Source organism: Aspergillus alliaceus (assembly GCF_009176365.1).
Source record: "Aspergillus alliaceus strain CBS 536.65 unplaced genomic scaffold BDW43scaffold_79, whole genome shotgun sequence".
NCBI classification, from domain to species: Eukaryota; Fungi; Ascomycota; class Eurotiomycetes; order Eurotiales; family Aspergillaceae; genus Aspergillus; species Aspergillus alliaceus.
In genome coordinates, this window is record NW_022474762.1 from 109952 (window position 1) to 134394 (window position 24443).

The following is a 24443-nucleotide window of genomic DNA, read 5'->3' on the forward strand; positions in this document are numbered from 1 at the left end:
ACGATAGACGATGGATTCCCCTGTGAGTGATCTTGTTCTTCTGGTTCTATACCTTGTTTTCTATCCTACTTTCTTCCTCGTTTCCTAGTGTGCATACTTCAATATATCCATCAAGAATACCATCTACTATTGAAAGGGGTAACTGAATTAGCAGCGTCCATATTTCTCTACTTCATCAGGAGATTATCGGTAACTTGACACGTGGGAGGACATGTCTTCTTTTTCGAGTACCTTGTAATTTAACAATGGATATCCACGGATAGTAGCTACCTGTAATTGGCCATAACCTTCATGATCCTAGGAAAAATTCTCAAGAAGCCCGGTCCCCTAGTCTTGTACACATTTGTACTCTGTCCTTATTTTGCCTCAACCTGCAATTTCACGTACGGCAAAACTTGTATAGTGCCACTGAGTCCAGTATCAACTAACTCCGGCAAAGGGCTAGAGCTGGCAACGGTGATAAGGGGCGGATATCCTGACATAACAATTTGGTTGAAGATGCTCCTGAGATAATTCCACATGGTGCTCGGCACAATGGCCAGTATCTCATTCCGGCCAGGTTTAAGGTACGTGCTAATGTCGACCTTCGGTGCATTGTAGTCAAAGGGCGGTATTTGTTGACCATTAACTTGCAGACGAAGGGTATGCAGGACTCTTGGGAGCAGGATATATGCACCGTCAGCCAATCCCGTGTGAGGTGGCCATTCGAAGATACTGCTATAATAACCGACTCCGGAGGAATTTACAAGACCCTGGATATCCGTCCAAGGCACGAGTGATGACAATTGGTGCGTCGTATTATACTTTAATGCGATTGGTGAAGCATCAGAGATATTGGACGGGGCGACCCAGTGTTCTGCCGTCAGCGACCAATTGGCGAGGTTAAAACCGGGTGCTGGTGCTAGGCCCGGTAAAGCGCTATAGTTCTTGCCAATAGACAGAGCAAGGGGCTTGTCGAATGATCCAGCAGCGACATGAAGCTCAATTTTGTCCAGAGAAATAGTGCTGTACTTGTACCCTAGGACTGTAGAAGGGGCCTGAATGGCGTGGACAGAAGGGTTGCGCGATCCCGGAGTATCCTCTCCACTGAATCCGATAAGAACCGTTTGATTGGGCTCTAAACTCAGAGGAATCAAAGTCTTGCCTTGGGTGTGCTGATAAGTCAGGAGAGGTCGGGAATGCCCGTTCCACATATCGAAGACGAACGGCGTCCTGTTGCTGGCTACTTCAATGTGGCCGGTACTGGCGTTTCCATCATTCAAGATGAATGCAAATTGTATGTTCTCCTTTACAGAGTCGCGCCAAGTGGTGTACCATGTGCCATTGGATTGTACCCGGATTTGAGGCTCTAGACGGAGAGAGACTAGAGTATCAACAAGCTGGCCATTAGAGACGCTGTACACGTTCCTCGTTCTTTTCAATAAAGAAATAGCCCGCGTGAAGTTTCGCTTGTCTCCTGCATTGCCAGCTGTATAGTAAGCTGGATCTCCTCCACTCAAAATGACTGGTAAACCCGCCTCTGCAAATTTCCGAACCTTGTCGATTGAGCTCACGGTAACATTCACCGTGCTGTAAATAACTAAGGCCTTGTAGGCAGGGCCATCTGGGGCAAGGGTACCGTTTCGGATATACGCTTGGGGCAAGTCGAAATTTTCGGGCGAAAGATAACTATAGCTGTAGCCTTCCAAGAATTAGCACCATTGAGTCTTGTGTAGCTTCTGAAACCTTCAAATTATACGAACCAACTTTGTTTAATTCACTCATATCCGCTGGACGAGATTCGGAGGTAAAGTCTGTGGCAGACTGCTTATCATAAATAGCAATATCTGTCCTAAGGGGTCCTGCTTGCTGACTGTATTGAAGTCTCCCCACATATCCTAGGGCATCTGAGAAACCGTGGTCCCATGCTGGCTGTTTATTGGACCACAATTCGGAATAAAAGTACGAGAATGCAGTATAACCTGGCCAAGTTGTGGACCAGTAATTGCCGGTATACGACTGGCCGTGAATCACAAACTGATTAACGCCTCCCACAACTGCGCGATTAATAGACCACAGTAGACTGGAGACCTGGTACTGGAAGGCCTTCATAGATACTGCGCCCATCTCATTAGAGATGATTCTTTTACCAGCCAAAACAGCAGGCCCAGTGAATTGCCTATAGCCGTCAATGTTGTCCATAAACCCAAGGCTCTCACACTCAGGTGCATTCACGAACGGAATATTGACCCTCATGTCCATAGGAAGGTTATAGGACACCTGTGCTGACATTTGTAAATTCAAGAATGAATTTACCCATGTCGTCAGAGCTTCGAGATACTGTCTGTAGCCTTCCACTAGTGCACCGCGATAATCATGGACATAACCAGTGCCTTGGTCAGGTGTGTCCAAGACGCACTGGATGGCCCCAGGCGCGGATGCTTGAATTGCAATATTATTGTTCCCGAACATGATCAAAGGCAGGTATTTGATGAGACTATATCCGTACTTCTGCTTGAAAACATGCGGCAGCGAGCGTGTCCACGAGATGTTCGACGTAATTTCCACGCTGTCTTCCCACGCTGTACAAGAATATTAGTATGGATCCAGTAAGACAGGCTGTCCATTCCTACCATAGTTACCCACTTGGGTCAGAAGGGACTTCACGTCTTCGTTCAAGATAAACTTTTCCCAGAACTTGATCACAGTCTCCGCACCTCGAGCGCTGAAGTGGTCGACAATGTAGGATCCGTGGTCGAAGATTGTCTTCGATCCGTTCACCTGAGATTCCAGATTGTGAGCATGAGTTAAGCGTTCGTAGAACGCAAATAATCGATAGCGAGGCCCCTGGGTGGTGCTAGCAGGAAAGGTAAGAGACAAGTGGCCACTCGGAGCCACCTGAGAGGTCCAATCCGTAAGTGATCCTTCCTTGAGAAGGAGCCGAGAATATGAGGCAATGCGAGTGCCGGACGGAGATGTAGAATTCTTGATTTTCTCTGAAGAGATCACCTCTGCTGAGACCAGTGCAACAAGGTCCCCACTGCCCCAGTCAGGGAGGATCCCATCAAAGGATCCATTGGCAGGAACGGCAACCGAAGAAGGCACCTAGTTTCATACGTAAGGTGTCAATCATCTGTGTCGACAAACGTGCCATACAGGGCCAGTTATCAACATACCAAATCCCACTGGAGGCCTTCGTCATCTGGTTCAGCTGGCACGCCTTGCCCTTGGTTAGGTCCAATGGCGAAGTCCATCACCAAGCCAGCATCCCGGTGGGCTTCTAAAGCAGCGTAGAATATTCTATTAAATGCGGGTGTGCCAAAACCATATTTGGACCAGTCGTCCCCTGGGGGAGCCCCCCCAAGTACACCGCCTGCGTTGTACCAGGGAAGGAATTCCACACCTCCCGCTCCAATAGCAGCGGCAGATTTTATGTCGTCTCTTACGACGAGCTCATCGACACTGGGATCAGGAAGCCAGTACCGAAACCGAGGTCGTATAAGTGCTGATGGATTTTCAAACGTTCCGGCATCAATATCGGCAGAAAACTGGTCGTTGATACTAGCTAGTACCAAATGTATTGCGCAGTTTAGGACAAACACTGCCCGTGGAAAATGTTGGAGCATGAACATCAGGCCGTTGCGTATGACCAGCAGAGCCTATCCCTAGTTCTCGCAATATTCAAGGATACTCTACTGCATACCAGGGGTGGTTCCCTCGTGCGTTAAGTAGGAGGTTCAGCCTTGCTAGACACTACCACATCTGGTGAACATGAAGTCGATCCATTGGAAACGCGCGTGGAACGTACTTGACATCACGGTAGGTTTCGTATTCGTATTGCTGGTAACCTTTCCTCTAAAATAGCCAAGTAAAGTAAAGGATTTGCGTCATACGGAGGAGAGCTTAGTGGTAGCGTTCATTTTGGTCCACCAGATAAGTTAGAAAAGACGCGGAACCAGAGGGGAGCCAGATAGCGTGGCACGCCGTTTGGTTTGGTTGCCAGTGGGCATCAATACGGGTCCGTACCGTTTTAGTCGAGCGATGGAAAGATAGCCAGAATCAGGCATAACGTACACCACCGCCGAATGATCCACCCACGCGTTTTGGCCGTGGTCAAAAATCTTGCTCAATTCAACCACCCATCATACCTCCAAAAGCGTGCCAAAATCCAATTAGTTCAATTGAGAAGGAGGGAATGGTTCTACTTGCGATATCATCTTATAAAAAAAAGCAGGTGATAAAGTCAATTCATGAAGCTGCGCGCATTTTTTAATATCTCTCATGCAACTTGCGCTGTCAGCTTAATGAAACTATCTATTGCAGTAAAACGCGCACAAATAGTTATAAAATAACTTAAATAAAGACGACACTCTTGCACAATAGATTCTATTACTAGATCAATATAGAATGCCTCCCCAACCGTCCCATATACAAGAAGTGGCTGATATTTTACTGAGTGCGGTACTACATCTATTCAACCAGTTAGAGAGATCTGGGTATATAAATTTATTAAACATTAACCTGAAACTAAAACTCGCTATTCTAGGCAATATGGTTATCAGCAAGCTAAACGCGAAGACCCTAAAGCTATTAGAGAGTGGTTTAACCATGTATAAATCACCATTACACAATATGGTATTGCACTGGAAGATACATATAACTTTGATGAAACTGGCTTTACTATATGCCTAGTAGCTGTCATAGAGGTTTAGGCAAACAGACCCTTTGTCTATAAGGGTAACACAACTCAATAACTTCATGTTTTCTTTTCTTTTCCTCTCTTTAGCTTAGTCTCTTCGTGATAGACTATCTAATCAACTACTGATTCAGCCAGAGTCCCTTACAGTAGCCACTGCTTGAGTAGTTACTAGAGATGATTATTATAGAAAGGCCTCTCTTGTATAGCCAGGCAATCAGGAATAGATTACTTCTATTAAGTATATTAACTCTACTAGAAGTATAATTAGACAAGATTACTAAATGGCATAAACTAGCTTTAAACAAAGCAGTTCTTGTATGTGCAGAAATATATACTTTACATGCTTCTAATAAGTATCAGCTTCAAAAGCAGAAGTGCTTCACTAAACAGCTAGCTATTATAGAAGATTTTGCTATTCAGGAAGGCCTAGAGCAATTCCAGCACAAGAATAAGATCTATAAAGTTCAAATCTCTACACCTATAGATCTAGCGCTGTCTACAGTTAAATCGCGCGTACAAGTACCACCGCGCCGCAGTTTCTAGGACATAAGCAACTGCAATGTCCTAATCAGGTTTCTAGTTAGATTTTATACAGAAATACAATTTTTCTTGTTGATAAAGACCCTAATCTCACCCGGTAGTGAAAATCGGAGCGGAAGTGGATCACTCGGTGGTGGTTGTACGTTAACTTATAATTAACTTTGAAGATGTGTCCTTGATAAAAGGGCACCCCGCAAATAATTCGAGCACGGCACATATCAGGAGAAAGCACCGCAGATATTCAGTGAATACTTTGTCTCTTGTCCAAGTGTATTAATTGCTTTTGTTGTCTTTTACCCTTTTCTTCGGATCTGATGTCTTCTAATGGTGAGTCCTTAGTACCTTGCAACAATGCCTGACCTATATTTAGGCTACTGAAAGCTTTGATTCCGCACTTCTTGAATAGTGGGATTGTAAAATATATAAAGGAAGCATCTTAATACCAACCAAGTGTCAAATATTACTAATGCCGTGTATCTGGGTACACGGGAAACTCTTCGCCTCTTGTCCCTATTGCTACAACCGCCACTTGAAAATGCTCATGCCACTATCATCTCCACGTACCTGGATGCAGTCATGGAAATGGTCAATCAATGTGATGGCAAGGATAAAACGCCAAACTTGAATCTGCTTATGGAATATCTAGCTGATATTGACCTTCTTACTCTATGCAACCACAGAACAGTGATAGCTAAAATTCTGGGATGCACGAACAATTATACTCGACAGCAGAAGACGGCCGAGACCACTTATCTTGGGTAAGTCCAAAACAGAGTCAGTACCCTTTCCCTTGTATTGTTTCCCTCGGCAGCACCGATTTTAGGCCCGAGTAATCTTCGCATGTTTCGTCTTCTTTTGATATTTGTGTAGATTGCTTTCGGCCACGAGGCGTACAGAAATTGGAACTATTCCTCTGCAATCATTCAGTTGTACTTAGGATTCTATATATAATTTATTGCATAAGTTATGACCTGTTCAAGTTTACCTGACGCCTTCCCATTCGGGCTACAGTACTGGGAAACCTAATCAATATTGTAATAAGGAGAAAACCCGCACCGAGGCTAAATGCATGAAACCAAACGTCCATAGCATTAAGATATTCGATTTCTTCCCCAATGACTCAGTTAAACTTGAGAACCTCGTTTCACTGCCAAAACCTAAGCCCTGCAAGCCCCAAAGTGAGAGAATAGAGTATACTTACAGGCCCAACGTCATCAACATAGTCACTTTTACTGTCACCGCCATCATAGCACTGATATCTAGCCATTCTTTCAAAACCAAGTTCGTCCGTGGTTCCCTTCCGACAGTAGAGGAGAGCGTTGTTGATGTGCCAATCGTCTAGTGGATATCCCTCCCTATCCAAAACTTCCTTTATCTGATCCCTATAGTTTCCTGGATATTTGTAAGACAGGTATAACAGATAGGAGAGTGATACTAGATAGTACATTTGTGATAAAAGAAAACTTCAACTATCTCATGTACATACCGACACTCAGAAGCGTTTTTCCACAATAGTAACGATGGGCAGTGCAGTAGGCCTTAGGATGATATTCACCCCAGTTATAGTATCTCGCTGTAACTGAGGAAGCTAGCACAGCAAGCAGACCAAAAGAGACTGGCAGCTTCATTTTCCTGATAAGAGAGGAAATTGGCCTTTGAATTTCGAAATTTGCGAGCTTTGTTGGATGATTGGAAAAATGTTGGGGACAGAATATGTGGAAAAGGTTTATAGGGAAGGAGGCAGTTTTGTGTAGAAGTTGAGAGAGCACTCTGGTATCGTGGGTGGAAGAACGTTGACGGAATGTTTGGGAAACATTGTAGGGCGTGGAGGAGTGGTCTAATGGGTGATGAGAGATGTGGGGATGCAAGGCAGGTTTCAACGGTGTTTTACGCGGAGGCAGGATTATGGAAGGGGTTGTTGGAGTATATACGAGGGCTTTTGAAGGAGTATGGATTACGAGAGATTGAGGGGCAATATAAGGCTGAGAAAGACAATGAAGACATTACAGTGCTAGTGGCGGTGTGTGATGTCAGTGAAGGAGATGAGGGAGGTTTGGATATTATGTTCACACTGTGGCCTGAAAGGGGTTTATGGTAGGGATGGTTCTTTGATTCAGTGGATAGATGTCGTGAGCCGGTGCTTGGAACTGGGAATCATTTCGTTAGTCTATGGCCGGTTTATAGGGCTAGGGCAAAGAAGGTGGAGTATAGATGCTTAGTGGTGGATGAGAAGTGGGTGGGTGAGAGGAACGAGGCGTTACTATGTATAAGGGATGATATATCGGAGATGATTGAGATAGGTGGTAAGGAGGCCGTTAGTGAACCGTATATGGAGATGTTGGCGATTAGGTTTGTGTTTACTGAGGTTGAGGTTGGTTGTTGGGTGGGTGATGACGGAGAACAGGTTGGAGGGTCCGGGAAGGGAATAAGTGAGGATTTGTTGTGTGTTTGTTTCGATTTTAATAGGTATATTGGTCCAAGGGCGGTGCATTATGCTTGAGGTTGTTGAAAATATATATATTTACGTTTGGTGGCAGAATTTCTCGAGGGTAGTGAAAAGACCTGTAAGTTCTAGTGTATTTGTAGTGGTATAGAGAGCACCTCTGTGTGAAAGTAATGAGCCAAGCAGCAGAAAAGAAAAGGAAAGAGATGTTGAAAGAAAAGTAAGAAGAGCAGAGGGTGAAATGGAGGTGGTTTGGAGAAAAAGTTTTGAGAAGGTGGAGTAGGATGGTATAGGTGTAGTAGTGGAAATTGATGGCTTGGAGATGAGGTAAAAAGGTGATGGGAGGTAGAAGTTTGTAAAGTAGTGATGGCCTGAGGCCTTTTCTTTCATTCCGCAGTCCGTCAGGATGAGGGGCCGTATTCTCTATGATTCCTTAATGAAAGAAAGGCCGAAGGCCGAAACGTCAAAATACTAATAAAATAGGTGAGGAGACAAGTCACCTTTACCCCGCCAAAAGGCCGGTGTACGGATAAGACAGAAAAAGAGCGTGGGGATAAGGCAGAAGGGGAAATTAAGGGCTAGAATGGAGTGCTGTGACTAAGGCGACGGCCATAGTACCACGGACGGCCCAATGGAGGGGTAAATGTCGTTGTGCGGGGCGGAGACTAAGACATAAAGGGACTAGGGGGAATATCTGGGGAAACTGGAAACAAGGTATAAGAATAGAGGCAGCCCCGGAGAAAAAGAGGCAGAAAGGAAGAGGTTTATTAGGTTTGTTAGGAGGAAATGGCCGATGTGATAAGGGTAGCCAACGAGTTGTTTGGGTACGATGGATGGAGTATGGAGGTGAAGGATGTGACAGTTGTTTATTTGGAGCAGGATGGAAGAGTGTGGAGCGGCGGGGTGTCAGTGACAGTACGGGTGAGCCTGAAGGAGGAAGATGTGTTCCGGGAAGTTTGCGGGTTTGGAGAGGGATTGAAGTTGGGATCTCGATTGTTGGCGACGGAGAAGGCGCAGAAAGAGGCGATAACGGACGCATTTAAGAGAGTGATGTGGCAATTTGGGGGAGGGCGTGATTGTGCTAAGTGTAAGAGCGTGGAGGCGCGTTGCGAGGTATGTGAGTTATGTCAAGAGCAAGGGGAAGTATTCCGGCGTTGGGTAGAGTTGCGCTGTGGGCATTTTTTTCATGGAAGTTGTGTACTGGAGAGGATGGGGGTGATTGGTGGTAAGTGAGGTTTTTGGAGGTGGGCGGAAATATATATATCTGCGGTACACAGACGTTGGAGTTTGGAAGGGGCGAGTAGGGAGGATTCACGAAGTATGAGGGAAGGAGTTACGGAGAATTGTGCGATGGGAAGGATGAGGATCGAACGTGGAAGAGGTGGTTTTATCTGTTAATAGTGGCGGAAGAGATGTGTGCTCGAGAATATTGTTTTGAGATGTTGTTTGATGGAGGTATGGGGAAGGAAGGCGGTGAGGAAAGGCAGTATAATAGGATTGGTGGAGTAGCGTAATAAGATCACTTGTTTAGTCGTGATGGACATATATGAATTAGGTGCCAAGTCCACATTTGTGTATACCGGAGCAAAGAGAAAATTATACGAAGTGGAAGAGAAGGATTTAGATGGGAAAGTTGGGTTGGTGTAGAGAGTGTGTAATAAAGAGTGTTTTGTGAGGTGAGAAGTAGGGAGAAATTATGTAGGAAGGAGATTGATATAGAATGGGAGGATAGGGTTGAATGGGAATGGTATATAAGTATGAGATGAAGAATATGACAGACCCGCGTTGACTGGGTAACTGAAAGATAGGGTTGCCTCCATGCACAGCTACGCAGCGAGTGAAGTGAATTTGCCACCAATCCGCAGCATATTTTGATATCTCTCTATAGACACACCTTTATGAATACGATGGAGATGTGATGTGAGTCCTTTACCACGCCACTTCCGTGTCAATCAAGACAAATAACGGGAAGCCATTCCTCCACTCATGTCATCAGCCCCAGATCGAGGCATTACTCCAGGTTACGTTCTGGGATAGTACCTAGATAGTGGAGCAGTTGAATTAAGCTAAAGGAATATCTCCACATCATACTCCCCAGATATCCTTCCCCTGTCTTCATTTAATCTCCGATATACGCCCCCCTAGACACCGCAAATTTTGCTTCTAGCTGCTTATATTCTCTCAGTGTCAGGGTTCCGGACCTTGGAAGTCAATTTCCACATGGCTTTCTTTTTTCGTTTGCTGGGCGCCGACCAGCTAGCGCTTATCGTGTATGGCCAGACATTCAACAATGAAACCACTGGTGAGCTTCAAACCGTACTTAGGAACCTTGAGCGATACTGGTCCTACGACAGATCACCACCAGTTTACCCTAACTGTAAGTTTTGGTTTCTCTTACAGAGAAGAGGAACTTACCTAACCATCTCACAGCCACAGGAAATGGGACAGACGATTGGAATATTGCGTACGAGCAAGCCAGAACTCTTGTTGCTCAAATGACAAACAACGAGAAAAACAACATCACATACAGCTTCCAGTCAACTAGCAATGGCTGCTCAGGAAATTTAGAGGCCGTCCCTCGGCTTGGATTCCCTGGGCTCCATGTTGGTGTAGCCTGGAATCCTGATCTAGCACGCAAACGCGGCCAGTATATGGGAGCAGAATTTAAGCGAAAAAGCATCCATATTGCGGTGGGACCTGTGATGGGACCGTTGGCCCGTGTTGCCCGTGGAGGAGGGAACTGGGAAGGGTTCTCCAGTGACCATTATCTTTGTGGCAAGTTGGCGTATGAGACCATTATTGGCATGCAGGAATTCATTATTGCCAGTGTCAACCATCTGGTTAGTAATGAACAAGAAACAGACCGCAACCCGTCCGTCTACTTAGTAAACATATCCGTATCATCCAATATTAACAATAGAACGATGCACAATCTGTATCTCTGGCCGTTCCAGGATACAGTCAAAGCTGGCGTGGGTCCAGTTATGTGCAGTTACAACCGCGTTAACAATAGCCATGCTTGCCATAATAGCAAGGTTTTAAATGGTCTCCTCAACACTGAACTGGGATTCCAAGGGTACGCCCTCACCGATTGGTATGCGCAGCACACCGGTGTAGCCAGCACAAATGCAGGTCTCGACATGTCCATGCCGTATTCGCCCTATAATCTGATAATTTGAGTCTTGCAGACTCAAATGGATCCATGGCCCAGTTAAGATTGGATGACATGGCTACGCGTATAGTGGCCACCTGGTATAACTTCGCGAAAATTGATAGTCCTGGGGCTAACGTGCCCGTGATCCTTGAGTGAACCGCACGAGATCGTCGATGCTCGTGATCCTGCATCTGAGTCTATCATCTTTTAAGGAGCTGTTGAGGGTCATGTCCTTGTGAAGGTGAAGGCCGCCCTACCTTTGAAGAAGCCAAAGATCCTCTCATTGTCTGGTTATGACGCGACTGCGGCTCTGATCAACTCCCAAACACCGGCCTTTGCTTTCCAGCAAGGATTAGGTATGGGCAATACCTTGGGATACATAGGAGGCAGCCCTTCTCATATGAATTAATGGCTGCTTTAATGGGAAGCTTTCTGACCAATATAACAGGCGGAACTTTGGTAACGGGTGATGGATCAGGTAGCAACACCGCAGCGTATATTGATGCTCTATTTAACACATTTCAATGTCAAGCAAAGCTAGATGGCGTATACCTGTCCTGGGACTTATTCTCCAGGATCCGGGAGTGAATGCAGCCAGTGAAGCGTGCATTGTGTTTGTCAATGAGCAGTTCTCGGAAGGTTGGGACAGGCCACGTCTTGCGGATAGCTATTCTGATCCACTGATTACCAATGTTGCTGCCAAATGCAATAATACAATAGTTATGATTTATAAATGCCGGGGTGCGCCTGTTTGATATATAGATTGAATATCCCAATATAACTGCTGTGATCTATGCTCATGTCCCAGGCCAAGACTCTGGTTCTACCTTGGTTGAGATCATGTATGGGAAATAATCACCTTCAAGTCGTTTTGCCTTATACTGGCGCGAAGGACCCTGGAGACTATGCCACATTACTCAATCCAGTATATCTGGATAACTCCAGTATGTATTATGCCCAGTCGAATCTTACCGAGGGGGGTTACATCAATTACCGTCACTATATTACAAACAATCTCGTGCCGCGGTACAAGTTTGGGTACAGGTTGATCTACTCGACGTTTGATTACCGCGACCTCAGAGTTCAAGTTTTAGATCTGGCATGGAAGTCTTACTTGCCCCCAGGATCAGAATTCTACAATACGACCGAGCCAAAACCTCCAGGGGGCTTGGATTCCCTTTGGGACGAGGTAGCAACCGTCAGCTTCACCGTAACTAATACTGGGGTAGTTGATGCTGCGGAGGTTGCCCAGTTGTACATTCGCATCCCTTGAGCTAGTCCAGGTAGAGTTCTACGGGTGTTCCACAAGCAGACCATTCGGCTGGGAAAAAGCTTAGATTTACATTTCCATCTCACTCGCCGTGACCTAAGTCAATGGGGCGTCGTGACACAACAATGGGTGCTTCGCCAGGGCATATACAAAGCGATGATCGGCAAGACTGTCTTAGATATATATGGCTGGAAGGAAACCTGACTATTAATCATGACGCAAAGATTGATTTCATTTAACTATACTGCCTAACATGCAAAAGCATATGACAGTGCCCTAGGAGGGTGGAACGCCAAAATTCGAGCCCGGTATTCACTCGCTAATATCATATGAAGGTCTTCGTCTAGTATCTATGGTAACCGAGGTCTTGCTGTGTCAATCCTTGCCGGAGTGGGCGAGGCAGTACGTAGCGCAGAACGTACATATCTTCAAATATTAGAATGGGGAGGCGGACGTTGCAGTCTAAGGAGTTAAAGCTCAATGTTGCTGACAATCATCCACGTAGATTACAGGCTGACGCCCTCGTATTCGTACAGTAAACGATCTAGTACCACACGCCCCACCGACTATACGTTGGGACAATACTATTTCAGCGGTTCCACGGCGTTTCAAAACCGAACTCGTGCATGTCCTGTAGGAATTACTGTGGCTTGGAGCATAAGCCTCGCTATATAACTATGGCGAGCTGTATGTCCACTCGGGAATGTGGCATTCATCACTCCCTCAATGTTTACTTCATTTTTTTTTTATTTGGGTTCGATTTGTCTTATCTTTTAGTCGTCATCTGTTTTTTTCCGTTCTCTTTTGCCCTTCTCTAAGCAGGGCTTCCCTTTGAATTCATACAGTCCACTAGAGGTTGTGTCAGGTCTCGAGGTAAAGTGACCATTTTGGGTGCAATCATACTTGGATCCTTTTCGCTCGATATTCTATTATTTCCTCTGGTTCTATTCGACAAGTTGCGACAATGGCCGGGAGCGACGGGCCATCCCTCTATAATTACGACCCAAATGTAGCTGCCAGTATCATCTTCGCACTTGTGTTCGGCGCCAGCGCAGCTCTTCATATTTGGCAAGCATTCATAAGAGCCAGGGCCTGGTTCTTCACTGCCTTCGTCATTGGTTCTGTCAGTATGTGGGCATCGAGACTCTGGGATATCCGATTAGATAGTGGTTGCTAACAAGTAACAATAGTGATGGCCCTGGGATACCTCTGCCGCGCCATCTCTGCCAAAAGTCCCACCAGCCTTGGCCCATACATTGGCCAATCACTCTTGATCCTCCTCCCTCCATCGCTCTATGCGGCGACGATTTATATGGTATATGGACGTATTGTTCAATGCACACGACGACCAGAATTATCCATCATATCCCCGACCAGAGTGACCAAAGTCTTTGTCGTTGGTGATGTTCTAGCTTTCATCTTACAGTGTAGCGGCGGAGGTATGATGGCGATATCCGGCTTGGGTAGCATTGGAGAGAAGCTGCTGGTTTTTGGGCTTTTCGTCCAGCTGTTATTTTTTGGGTTCTTCCTTTTTGTGTCGGTGAAGTTCGCGCTGCGAATTCGCAGGACCCCATCAAAAGTGATGGAAGGTCCCTGGAAAACTCTTCTTTATATCCTTTACGCCATGGCCGCCCTCATCATTTTTCGATGTGTGTATCGAATAGTCGAGTTTGTGCAGGGACATGACGGGTATCTCGTTTCGCATGAGCTGTATATGTATCTGTTCGATACGCTTCCCATGCTCGTTGTGCAACTTCTCTTTCATCGTTGGCAGCCGTACCGAATGCTCAACGCCAGTCAGGCTGCGATGGGAGGGTGTGAAAGCTACGTTAACCTCCAGGGACTGCGTTAGAACCCTGAACAAGCCTCCTTCGATCTCGAGTAATGTCAAGGCGCTTGTGGAGCTGTGCTGTGAACAGATTCAAGTTGCCATATCCCTTCTTTTTACTTTTCCTTTTTTTTTTCATAGCCTTAGGAACTACACGTCGCGAGATTGGTGCAGTTTATGGAAAAATATTGATCGCAGAGTAGCAGAAACCCAGCGGTCTAAGTCGGACGCGATAATTAAAAGGCGATTATGCAGCATGCCATTATTTTGGCCCCTTATCTCTTTCCAGTAAAAATCCGTAGGCGAAGGGGGTTACCTGGTTACCTCCCTACATTGGATGAGCAGGCAATATTTCCCGGGAAGAAAGACTCACTCCACACCACATGCCTGCTCTATCCTAGGTTTCTAGCCAATTCACTCTTCGGATTTAACCCCCAAGGGGAAAGGGTAGAGTGGCAGTGATTCAGCGGTGATTCCACTACCAAGTCTAGTGAATTTCCGGGATCCGATATCGTGTACTAATTTTTGGGCTCTACGAAGTGAATCAAAACCACCAGGATTCGTTTGCGTACGGCAGAAGCCATCGGTACAATACTATGCTCTAGTTTACTTATCTAGCGGTACATGGGGACCCGCTTTGGCATGATATTTGGTATTTGAGCAGTATATGCTACCCCTCTGTTATGTACCTATACACCAGGCTAGCCCTACTTTAGCCGCTGGCCCCAATTCGGGAATGTGACTCTCCCGGAGGACTGCCTCTGGCCATAAATGTGGTCACAAAGGAAAGATTCTGTGTTATGGGCTTTTTCGACGTCCATGATCTTTCTTGCAATTTGATTTCCGATAATCGGCGCCGGAACTTAAAAAACGTTATGGAGACACAACACCCTGTAGAATAAGCTGCCATGGTTTCAGCCATGGGAATCACGTATATACATACTAGACAAGCGCTTATTAAACAGCGGTCAAGGTGGATGTAAAGATAAATTCACTTTGGGCAGCAGTGTCAGGAAAAGAAATCTCATTTGGGGTACATTTTCTTGTGTCTATCGGCACACTAGACTCTACAAATACCATGCGAACGAATAGTCGCGCCGTATTTCCCTAGTATGCGGTGTCTAATCGCCTTCTCTCGCGCACTCCTCCTTACTCCCTCAGTCCTTTCGGTCCTTTTCGTTTCAAGGAGTATCATGATTCCACTGGCTCCTGAGGCTGCACATGCGAGTGCGACAAACAACCCTGTGGTCCAACTGGGTCGGTTATATCGATTTAGCCCCCACATGCATCCCGCGAGGCATGCCTGAAAGATAGTATTCCATAGGTTGCTCCAGATCACAAAGTCGAGTTTCCACAGGGCGGTAGGTGGGGCACGAGGTGCACACTGCGTAGAGCTTTGAGAAGCTAGACTCCTTGGGGAGTCTGGCGTTGGCTCAGCCGTCACTCCTAGCTCTAGCTGTAGCAACTGTGCAGGCGGAGTAACGGGCAGAAGCTCAGGCAGTCGCACCCAGTTCTGGTGTATCTCCGCCAACCTTTCCAACGCTTGACACGACTTTGTCTTGGCCCCCCCAACGCGCCACCCCACCCACCAATACATATCTCGGAAGCGCCAGGGCGCCAGTCCAAACCCAGGAAGGGAGAACAGAGCGTTCAGAACCTGAGAGTCAACCTCAATCCATTTCCTGTTCGCAGAATTGATATCATTGCAGCTTGGGTGGCACATTGCTGGCGATGCGTTACAGATAAGCAAAAAGAGCATGCCGCCCCAGGCCACAACGTTTAGACCGTAGAGGGTGACAAGGAAGCCGGTGGGCGTCAGAACCCAGTAAGTAAAGCGGAGAACATTGATCGCTGTGGAGAGTTGCCAGGGGAGATCGTTTTGATCTTGGGTGTGCTCTTGCTCTGGCGGCGTTGGCGTCACGGCTCTTTCACTTCCCTTCAGGACCTGCAGACAACGCGTCAGCAATGTCATAATGTATATGCGTTTTGAGGGCCCGGCAGACCTTCATTGCCAACGGCAACGTGCTCAATATTGAGAATGGTTCTATTGCCGTGACTGCACCTTCTTTCGGTCGCTACACCCGAGGATCGCCTAGCCTTGCACACTAGACGTGTGCTAAGGTGCCGCTGGGTATGTCTTGCGCGCAGATCTCTGTACAGCAACCGGCGCGAGAACTACGACGATCTATGATTTTGTTCGACTTGGAATCGAGGCTGAAACCTTCGTTGTAAGGCAGGGCGAACGAGCTGTTTGCTATATTCCCGCCAAAGGAAATACTCCCAAGAAATTCAAGAATGGATAGGGCTTAAGGACGGGAATTTATGATCTGTCTTGAACTGAATTTTCAGACTGAGTTCTCACGGCTTTCGTATAGATCAACTGTATTCCGTGCCCGGAGAGCGGAACGTGGAAAACACCAATATTCCAAGGGCCAAGCATACTTGGAACCTATCGGAGTTACTTCGGTGGAAAAGGATGCCCGTCAGTGGCTCGTTAAGAACACTTGTATTGTTTCTGGCGAAACTCGGATACTTGAGTATCTTACATGTCTACTTTAATATACAGTGTATGGCAGATACTGGTCCGCAGACAGTCTAGAATCTATGCAGTGGTGTCGTTACTATTACAGACTATTTCGTTCTAGAAATCCATAGTGCGAGACCATAGCCAAAAAGTTAAGTACTTGGCTCAGCCCTATCTTCGGGCCCCGCAAGTGGAGCCGTGCTCAATACACTACCACCACTTTATATACTACAGTGGAAACCGCTAGAGGGGGCATTTTTAGAATCATTAGATCATCCCGAAAGCGATGACCAAACAAAATGCAGCTAAGAGAATTTCTACCAGTGGTCTTGGGTTTCCAGTTGTCCTGTGAAGTTCTAGTTGAAGTGAGAGGTAGGCACAACAGCTCGAAGCAAACATCAGGCTGTAAATCCCAGGATTGAATTGGTATTGTCAGCCGTATTGGTACATACATGCCAATAAGGCAATGATCGATCATCGTCGATCAGATCTTTCTTGGGTCGTATTCGTACACTAATATGACCCACTGCCGCCACGCGTTTCCTAGCGTATTTCGTGCAAAAAGTGGGTACGATATGCTCGGAACCGAACGCTTAGTTCAGCCCCTTTCTCTAAATCTTCTATTCTATCAAAGTTTTCTGATGGCTCTAGCAAGACTTAGGCAATTCTTTGTAGGCTCGGGAGAACTCCGTAGCCGCGATGCCAAATGGAGTATCTCAATTTAAATCTCTATTAGCCTGACTCAGCCTCCACGAATTGACTCAGTGCTTGGAGCTTGCGCGCTGTATCTGTATCATCCACGGCGTATCTAGCTGCGGTTTTCGTTCCTCGGTTCGCTCGTATCCCCCCTCCTCTTCGTTCCGCCACATATCCCAGAAGCGAGAAGGTCATGGAGCAGAAGGCGAAGCGGGGGCCCGGCCTACTATACTTTCAGGGTATCAGAGAGAGTCCTAAAACACTGCGTGGTGTTAGAGACGCTGGTCCGTTCTAGGATGGAAACGTATATACATATTATTGTAGCCGGGTTCAATTGCAAAGGTCAATTCTCCCATGTGTTAAAGGAAGCTCTATCATACTGTTCATTCATAAACGTCTATTGTAAGAAGCCCTTTCGGTCTTCAGTCAAGGGCAAAGTGACATAAATCACGGCAAAAAAGAAGTATCCTTGTGAAACGAGCCCCCGTACGGACAAAGTCACTTGAACACGTCGGCCAACTGCCAATACACCCCATCCTGCTCAAAGTGTTTCAACGTTGGTTTCGCTTCCCGCGCCTCACTGTATCAAAGGTCCAAACTATGGCCTTCTGGTCTAAACCCGCATTAACGGCTCTTCGTGCTATAAACTCTCGCTCTCTTCCCCGTGCGTTAACAATTTGTTTCCTTGTCCCTGATCGTCCCGTGGCTTGAATACTCTTGCAGATTCCATGTCCGGGGTAGGCTACCAAGCCCAACATACCTGCAGGACAATCAATCAGTCAGTCTTGTGTTGTTTGTATAAGGAAGGTTTTTTGAAGGGCAAAAGCGTACCAGACCCAACTTTCGTCATAGTACCAATCGTCCCTTTGGCGATACCCTTCGCCGCACCTATGGCACCCTCATCCTTGGCTCCCTTATATGGCTGAACGAAGATATCCGTAAGACCACCAGCGACACCGTAAGCAAAGCTCTTGCCACCAATAGCAACACCAGATTTCCAGTCCCGTACAGGACCAAGGTCTCTCACATCCTCGCCATACAGGCGTGGCACTGCGCGCAGCCCCTCGGTGGTTGCGAGTGGGATATCAACAACCGCCCCTTTGTATGCATAGCCCACGAACTTGCCAAGGCTCTTTCCACTGGCTGCAAAAGCGGCACCCGTCGTCCCGGCACCTGTTCTTGGGCGCCCAGGATGAGGCTGCATATCTCTCATGGATTGCCCACCAGGCGAGCCCGCGCCCCTCGCCGGGGAGAGCTCAGGTAGAGACGCACTAGGCGAAGAATTAGGGGAGCAACCGCGGTGAATCTCTTTGATCGGTTTATAGAAGATATCCGTGCCGTGTTTGAGCATGTTGGCGCCCGTTACAACAGTGGCAGATGCGGTACCAGTGATGGGATCCCATCGTCGATTGTCGATTACTATCGGGTTCATGTTATGGCTGAGGGTTGGTCCTGAGTCAGCGTCATCCTGAGAGATTTAGATTGCTTGGTACGGGGCAGAATGGAAGGACTAACAGATGTATATGTTTTGCATCGATCCGTCTACTTTCCAACAGGATCTGTGCGGCAATACCTGACATATAGACTGGTTCTGAGAAGGACTTCCTGAATTCCCAAACAGCAGGCTGGTCGGGTAAGATTTGACACTTCATTCGTGTCAATGGCAGCTGCCTGTGAAATGAAGCCACGGCCGCCTGAACACCTGATTCCAACCGCATTCTCATAGCCATATCCTGCGCAGCTGCTAATGCAGAAGGTTGCAGACAAAACCCGATGGCCTGTGCAAAATTATGTGCATTAATTTCACGGTACGGTATTGGTTTGGGGCCGGCGCCCGACGCAGCCACCATATTGCCCCAAAAAGGCTGGCTGGAAGACATCAGTATGTTTCCCTGGCTCTATATCGGGGAGACCTTACTCTCCGAAGAAAGGGACGATGGTTGTCGGACAACCGTTTCGCAGACCGCAGGCGGTCGTGCCAGCACCACCATGGTGGACAACAGCAGCAACATGCTGGAATAGCCACTCGTGCGGGCAGTCATCTATGTAGAAGATATTGCGCGAAGGTGCTCCGCCTAACTTACTCCAACCACGGGAGATGATGGCGCGTACTCCAACGTTGCGAACTGCTTCAAGGATCGTCGCTGTGAACTTCTCGGGATCGTCAATAACAATGCTACCAAAGCCAATGTATACCGGCCGCGGTCCGTCGCGCAGGAAGGCTGTTAACTCCGGAGGAGGGGTGTAGCTGGGGGTTTCCCGAAAGAAAAATCCACAGACATCTGACACGGGCCGTCAGCAGTTGCTTAACCAGGATGGTGGATGTAAGGGTTTACCAATATGTGAGGGCCAGTCCCTAGGCTTCGGCATCAAAGCCGGTGACCAGCAGTAGGTGAAGGGCACTTTGAGGGTTTCTGCTAAACTGGGCCCTTCGGTGGCAGGCACTGGCTCCAAGTCTATCTCTGATCGCCATTTGTTGATCACGTCTCCTAACCTATGTTCTGATGTCAGCAGAGACCAGCGACCTTTAGGAACTCAATACCATCGTCCGTACGTACCCCTGCCATGTCATCCACTCCACGATGCCATATGAAAGATAGTTAGCGATCGGCTGGCTGGTATCTGAATGTTTCAAGTTTGCCAACGGATGTGGAAAGGCTTTGGTGCTGCTCCACGGCATAGTAAACATTAAATGGACCGGTACCCCCAGGGCCTGCGCGCAGTGGATGTGTGCAAAGCTAGGTGGATTAGCAATAATAGCGTCTGCCACAAACGGCGTCTGCGACATTGGATCATCTTCTATACAAGACTTCCAGCACCCGTGTAGCATCTCGGCCACCATGGCACGCTTCTTCTGGATGTCGCCAGCCCGCAAGCTCTTCATCTGTGGAATCAGCCCCGGATTCTTAACCATGTATGCCATAAGCTCGGCTGGATCCCCGCCGATGGGATAGAATTCGAGCCCTGAATCCCTGACAAAGGTACCGAAAACATTATGTGTCGCAAGACGCACTCGATGTCCGTGTTTCTGCAGTTCGTTGCCTAACGCGATAAATGGCTGCACATCTCCTCGGCTCCCGACCACGTGGATCACAATGTTGAGCCTGATCTCGCCTGTGGCGAAGCTGGGGTAGGTGGGAGGCGGATAGCGTAGGTCCTCTTCGCCGGGCAATGGGATGAACTTTGCCACGGCCTTACAGACCTTCGAGTCAAGGTCGACTTCAATCCGCCCGTCCGCTAGGAATTTGATGCTTTGTCAGGTGATTGTAAAAGGTGGCATGGTGCTTTGAGTTACTGTCATGCCGGTTGGTCACTTACCATCGACCTCCGTTCCACCTTGCATCCCATGGCTTGCGATTAGTTCATAGGGCGGCGGATCGTCCGACGGACAATATAAATCCTGATAGGGCATGGAGTGTGGTTTGTGATCGTTTGGTCTTGGTCGACGAGACGCGAAGTGAAGATACTGAGAAGCCAACCGTTCCCAGACTAGGGTTAGTACTTTTCCTTATACCCGTACCGGGTCAGACTGATGCGTTTGGCCGAGGGTGGTTGAATGTAGCTGGTTGACCACCCGAAAAAAGGTAAACTCTTGGGGTGGACGCCATTTCTTGTACTCGAATCCATGTCTGCGCAGACTCTGACTGAAAATTGATTGCTAACCCTAACCAGGTTCCCTATCTCGTACCCCAGGGTTGGTATCTCCATCGATTCTTTTGGGTCGTCAGAGGGCCCCACCATGCTAGGTTTCCCGCCATATTATATCAAGGTACCCCCGTTTTAGCTTTTTTAACTAGTTCAAACCAGTCAGATCGTAAAATTGGTTAGTGGAGTAGTTTCGGTAATGCATCGGTGCTATCGGGATTTCGGAGCAGAATGCTTCATGGTTGACTACGTATCAACGGAACCGGTGGAACCGGTACAGTATACGATACGGTATACGATACGTTATTTCGTGTTAGCCACCAGATGTACTATGTGCCCGGTATATTACTCGCTTTGCGATCCACTCACTGTATTGTGATAATAATAAATACAAAAGAGATTTCATCTTCCTGATACTCCCAATGCCGCTTTACAACTTTATGTCATATGTATGTTATGCATAGATATAATAGTAGCTTATGTTAGTTTAGGTTGTTCGTTTTTACATTAATACGTTAGAAGGGCACGACCGCCTAGCAAGGATCTGCAGTGTTAGTTCACCGCCTAAACTTATCTTCTAATCAAAGGGCTACGCTCACTATGTAGCGCAAAACCCGGCTATAAGCTTGTCTGCTGAGAAGTAGTCATACGGCGTGGCCCGGGATACGTCGGACGGAGGCGAGCCAGCTGACCCTTCGGCCCGCAGCGACTGGTGTTAACTGTATATGATCCAGCAAAAAAAGCTGCTATAATGCCATCCTCAGTATCTAAGGAGCAGTATTTCGAGTTCACTGATACAGTCACTCCCAGGACCCTGAACCACCATGTCAGCCTATGAGTGGCCAGTCGGTCAGATATCCCGGACAGCCACCGCTGAAGACTGGGGGGGACAAGGACTACTTGACTTTTAGGATCAACCAGTTGCTCTAGTAACAACCGGGAGAAAGGCCGGTGCCGGGTGGACAGGAGTAACGGCAGTAGCAACTTCCGAAGACGAACTCTTCCCTTGACTCGGATTAGAAAATGGCCAAGATCCTTTACGGTATGTAAGAGCCGGTGTAGCGAGCATATACTATGCGGTTGAACACACGCAATTGCTTCAACCCCGGACACTGTTGGAATCTTGGCCCTCATTGACGGACTGATTACCCTATAGCAGCGTATGCACTCTAGCACCGTGCTACACATAAGGGTGCACGTAGTTGTTCGTGCATATGAAGACCACGTAGACATCCCGTGCCAAATCGATATCCATATCGTAGGTCTGCACGCCAGCAGCTTCGCTATAATTATAGAGCTTTACGGCTCCGTATAGCTTTGGGGTTGTTTAAACTGGGTGAGTCGCGTGGATAGGAATAACAGCGACAACTAACATCTTCATCTAGTCAAGAGTCAGCAAGTAGTTGTTGGTGGTGGTGGTGGTGGGGTGGTGGGGGGAGAAGTAATACAACGCAACGCAGGCTCACAGGTGGAGAATAACTCACCCATTACAGCAAGTAACGGCAAATTCAGCACACGAGATGCGGTTCACAAACTTGATTTAGGCTGGGGAGAGGAATCGCCGAGAGCGGCAAACCAGGGCTGTGTGGTCAACCGCATTCACACATCCAATCCTATCTCCTTCACAACCCAGGACACATATGGTCTCCAATACTCGTCGAGATGATCCCAAACACCACGGGCGACATGGGAGCTCCACCCTTCCATCCACCAATGGTGTCTGAAATGATGCAGTACCAGGCAATAATGAGCTAGTATAACGAGAGCCATTGGGTCATGGTCCTTCAGCAAATCGAGATACTTTGGTTCAAGACCGAAAGGCCATCGCAGGGCGAGCTCAACTCGACGCGGCTTGTCCTGGTAGATTTCCATCATGTCTTTCAAATGGCTAATAGCCGAACCGTAGCAATCAGCGTCATGGTGGGCGATTTCGCTCCTTCGATACTGGTTGAGGCTCTCGAGATGTGAGATGGCTGCCTGAACGGCCTCAGGCAGAGGCCAATGTTTGGTGTCATCCACATTCACTAACATGTCCGCGAACTTCCCTTCTTTAACCCAGCCCCACGATGCGCCTATGATCTCACGAAGCCCTCTGCAAAGGGTGAATGCCTGGATAAGATCCCGGATGGAGTCATAAGTGTCTGCGAACGGCGAACATGGCGACATGGCGAACGCTAGTTGGAAAAGTACACCGGCGAAAGCGAATACAGTATGGCTGTTCTCACGGTTGATGGAAAGTACTACAGGTCGAAATAACGCGAGCGCACGGTTTTGATGCTCCAAGGCAATCGAGAAGTAGTGCGATCTGGGAATTTGATCGCCAGTCCTTGCCATATGCAGTGCAGACAATGCGAGCAAGCCATGCAGAACAAACGGGTACTCCAGGCCTTCCCTAGGCAGGACGTATTGATATATATGCTCGGCCTGTTTATTATGGGCCATTGTAGCGTATGTCGATGAACACCAGTGGAGAAGAAGTTCCATGTCGCGAAGGTTTAATTCTGGGGCTTGTGGAAGAGGTTCACTGCCGTGCATCCACCCCGGAGAGGGACAATGCAAGCTGCATGGCGCCTTGGTCTGAGCCGGAATATGGCTTGACGATAATCCAGGAGACGACTCCTCGGTATTCGAGCGAGGCAACTGCTCAGGGTCCTTTGGAGCGTAAAAGCAGGGGGTGTTTCGATTCTTGCAGTTCGCGCATTCGGGTCGACGCTCATCGCACTGTAAGCGCATGTGAGTAACTGACAAGTGGTCCATGAAGTAAGTAAAAGCTGGGCGTACCTTAACCCGTCGCCGTTTGCAAGCAATGCATCCGTGGCGAGATTTGCGGTGAGACCGACGCGACGGCATGGCAAAATCTCGATTCAATACCTGGCAAAACCTAGTAACTAGATCGTTTAAAGAGTGCGAGGTCCACAGATTGCTTCGTAAACATAATCTGCTCCCCTTTTTTTTTTTTGCGAGAGGGATTGTTATTGGTAGACAGTATTTGCAGACTAGTTTGCCCTACCGCGCGACCCTGGTGATCTCATAATGTTTTGTTGCAAGTGCAAAGGCTTCCCGCAGGTAGTCACGTGTATGGCGGATTATGTGTAAGCGAATGTATGCTTGTCTTATTGGGTGGCCGGGACTTCCACAGACTATAACGACGACCACTCCACACTATCTCGACAAACCTTTATTCTCCGCAGACTGGATCTCTTGGGACAGAAACAATGATTCTACATAATATTGACGCTTGGGAAATCAGTAATTCAAGGTGGTAACTTATCTTGCGATTAAAATATAGGAACATACAGCCGTAGATCACATGACGCTAGGCTGACCGTTGGGATGGGACGGGATGGGAATGGGAATTTCCCATCCCATCCCATCCCATCCTTGGCATCCCATTTCCCATCCCGTTTTCCCTCTTGGCATCCCGTTTCCCATCCCATCCCAAACATAGGGCTAGAACGGGAATCCCATCCCGTTTAACCGCACAAAACGGGATTCCCAATCCCAATTTTAAAATGGGATGGGATTCCCATCCGGATTAACCATAAAAACGGGATTCCCATCCTTGTCTTGGCATTATTTTGGGATTTTGGGATGGGACGGGATTCCCATTTCCCATCCCAAAATCCCAAAATCCCATCCCATCCCGAAATCCCTGGGATTATCCC

The 24443-nt window shown here is 47.6% G+C and overlaps 10 protein-coding genes across 10 annotated transcripts; 2 read left to right on the top strand and 8 right to left on the bottom strand.

Moving 5' to 3' along the window:
• Positions 1-356: 356 nt before the first annotated feature.
• BDW43DRAFT_323565 (uncharacterized protein) lies at positions 357-3741 on the bottom strand (the record flags this gene model as incomplete). Its single annotated transcript, XM_032049773.1, has 5 exons — positions 357-1681; positions 1743-2561; positions 2613-3084; positions 3156-3540; positions 3737-3741. The coding sequence occupies 5 exons, from the start codon at positions 3739-3741 to the stop codon at positions 357-359; spliced, it is 3006 nt and encodes a 1001-aa protein (XP_031894499.1).
• A 2418-nt stretch (positions 3742-6159) lies between these two features.
• On the bottom strand, positions 6160-6846 carry BDW43DRAFT_304469 (uncharacterized protein; the record flags this gene model as incomplete). The annotated part of the gene is made up of 3 exons (XM_032045609.1): positions 6160-6240; positions 6420-6610; positions 6705-6846. The coding sequence occupies 3 exons, from the start codon at positions 6844-6846 to the stop codon at positions 6160-6162; spliced, it is 414 nt and encodes a 137-aa protein (XP_031894500.1).
• A 738-nt stretch (positions 6847-7584) lies between these two features.
• BDW43DRAFT_239011 (uncharacterized protein) lies at positions 7585-8141 on the bottom strand. Its single transcript, XM_032039643.1, has one exon. The coding sequence runs from the start codon at positions 8049-8051 to the stop codon at positions 7740-7742; it is 312 nt and encodes a 103-aa protein (XP_031894501.1). The 5' UTR covers positions 8052-8141; the 3' UTR covers positions 7585-7739.
• On the bottom strand, positions 8142-8877 carry BDW43DRAFT_239010 (uncharacterized protein). The gene has a single exon (XM_032039642.1). It carries the CDS (start codon positions 8698-8700, stop codon positions 8233-8235), a length of 468 nt encoding a protein of 155 aa, XP_031894502.1. The 5' UTR covers positions 8701-8877; the 3' UTR covers positions 8142-8232.
• A 1004-nt stretch (positions 8878-9881) lies between these two features.
• On the top strand, positions 9882-12289 carry BDW43DRAFT_323568 (glycoside hydrolase superfamily; the record flags this gene model as incomplete). Its single annotated transcript, XM_032049774.1, has 9 exons — positions 9882-10038; positions 10092-10812; positions 10842-10956; positions 11039-11171; positions 11264-11399; positions 11445-11469; positions 11578-11635; positions 11682-12069; positions 12103-12289. The coding sequence occupies 9 exons, from the start codon at positions 9882-9884 to the stop codon at positions 12287-12289; spliced, it is 1920 nt and encodes a 639-aa protein (XP_031894503.1).
• A 453-nt stretch (positions 12290-12742) lies between these two features.
• Positions 12743-13937, top strand: BDW43DRAFT_323569 (RTA1 domain-containing protein; the record flags this gene model as incomplete). The annotated part of the gene is made up of 2 exons (XM_032049775.1): positions 12743-13212; positions 13276-13937. Exons 1-2 carry the CDS (start codon positions 13050-13052, stop codon positions 13935-13937), a joined length of 825 nt encoding a protein of 274 aa, XP_031894504.1. The 5' UTR covers positions 12743-13049.
• A 1036-nt stretch (positions 13938-14973) lies between these two features.
• On the bottom strand, positions 14974-15885 carry BDW43DRAFT_323571 (DUF2985 domain-containing protein; the record flags this gene model as incomplete). Its single annotated transcript, XM_032049776.1, has 1 exon — positions 14974-15885. One exon carries the CDS (start codon positions 15883-15885, stop codon positions 14974-14976), a length of 912 nt encoding a protein of 303 aa, XP_031894505.1.
• Positions 15886-17475: 1590 nt separating this feature from the next.
• On the bottom strand, positions 17476-21137 carry BDW43DRAFT_293587 (uncharacterized protein). The gene is made up of 7 exons (XM_032043838.1): positions 20452-21137; positions 19692-20370; positions 19470-19627; positions 19052-19415; positions 18649-19002; positions 17965-18572; positions 17476-17893 (listed from the first exon to the last, which is right to left on the bottom strand). The coding sequence occupies exons 1-7, from the start codon at positions 20543-20545 to the stop codon at positions 17685-17687; spliced, it is 2466 nt and encodes an 821-aa protein (XP_031894506.1). The 5' UTR covers positions 20546-21137; the 3' UTR covers positions 17476-17684.
• On the bottom strand, positions 21089-22142 carry BDW43DRAFT_239070 (uncharacterized protein). The gene has a single exon (XM_032039645.1). The coding sequence runs from the start codon at positions 22009-22011 to the stop codon at positions 21397-21399; it is 615 nt and encodes a 204-aa protein (XP_031894507.1). The 5' UTR covers positions 22012-22142; the 3' UTR covers positions 21089-21396.
• On the bottom strand, positions 22143-24015 carry BDW43DRAFT_239031 (Zn(II)2Cys6 transcription factor domain-containing protein). The gene is made up of 3 exons (XM_032039644.1): positions 23560-24015; positions 22263-23499; positions 22143-22159 (listed from the first exon to the last, which is right to left on the bottom strand). Exons 1-2 carry the CDS (start codon positions 23626-23628, stop codon positions 22378-22380), a joined length of 1191 nt encoding a protein of 396 aa, XP_031894508.1. The 5' UTR covers positions 23629-24015; the 3' UTR covers positions 22143-22159; positions 22263-22377.
• Positions 24016-24443: the final 428 nt, after the last annotated feature.

What these genes read in the sequence shown, in the direction of transcription:
- BDW43DRAFT_239011 (XM_032039643.1), bottom strand. Translation starts at nt 8,051, where the DNA reads ATGAAAGAAAAGGCCTCAGGCCATCACTACTTTACAAACTTCTACCTC.
- BDW43DRAFT_239031 (XM_032039644.1), bottom strand. Translation starts at nt 23,628, where the DNA reads ATGCCGTCGCGTCGGTCTCACCGCAAATCTCGCCACGGATGCATTGCT. An exon ending in GCAAACGGCGACGGGTTAAG is followed by an intron (nt 23,500 to 23,559) that starts GTACGCCCAGCT and finishes ATGCGCTTACAG; the next exon opens with TGCGATGAGCGTCGACCCGA.
- BDW43DRAFT_239070 (XM_032039645.1), bottom strand. Translation starts at nt 22,011, where the DNA reads ATGTCTACGTGGTCTTCATATGCACGAACAACTACGTGCACCCTTATG.
- BDW43DRAFT_239010 (XM_032039642.1), bottom strand. Translation starts at nt 8,700, where the DNA reads ATGCGTCCGTTATCGCCTCTTTCTGCGCCTTCTCCGTCGCCAACAATC.
- BDW43DRAFT_293587 (XM_032043838.1), bottom strand. Translation starts at nt 20,545, where the DNA reads ATGCCCTATCAGGATTTATATTGTCCGTCGGACGATCCGCCGCCCTAT. An exon ending in AGGTGGAACGGAGGTCGATG is followed by an intron (nt 20,371 to 20,451) that starts GTAAGTGACCAA and finishes TCAAATTCCTAG; the next exon opens with CGGACGGGCGGATTGAAGTC. An exon ending in GGACTGGCCCTCACATATTG is followed by an intron (nt 19,416 to 19,469) that starts GTAAACCCTTAC and finishes GGCCCGTGTCAG; the next exon opens with ATGTCTGTGGATTTTTCTTT.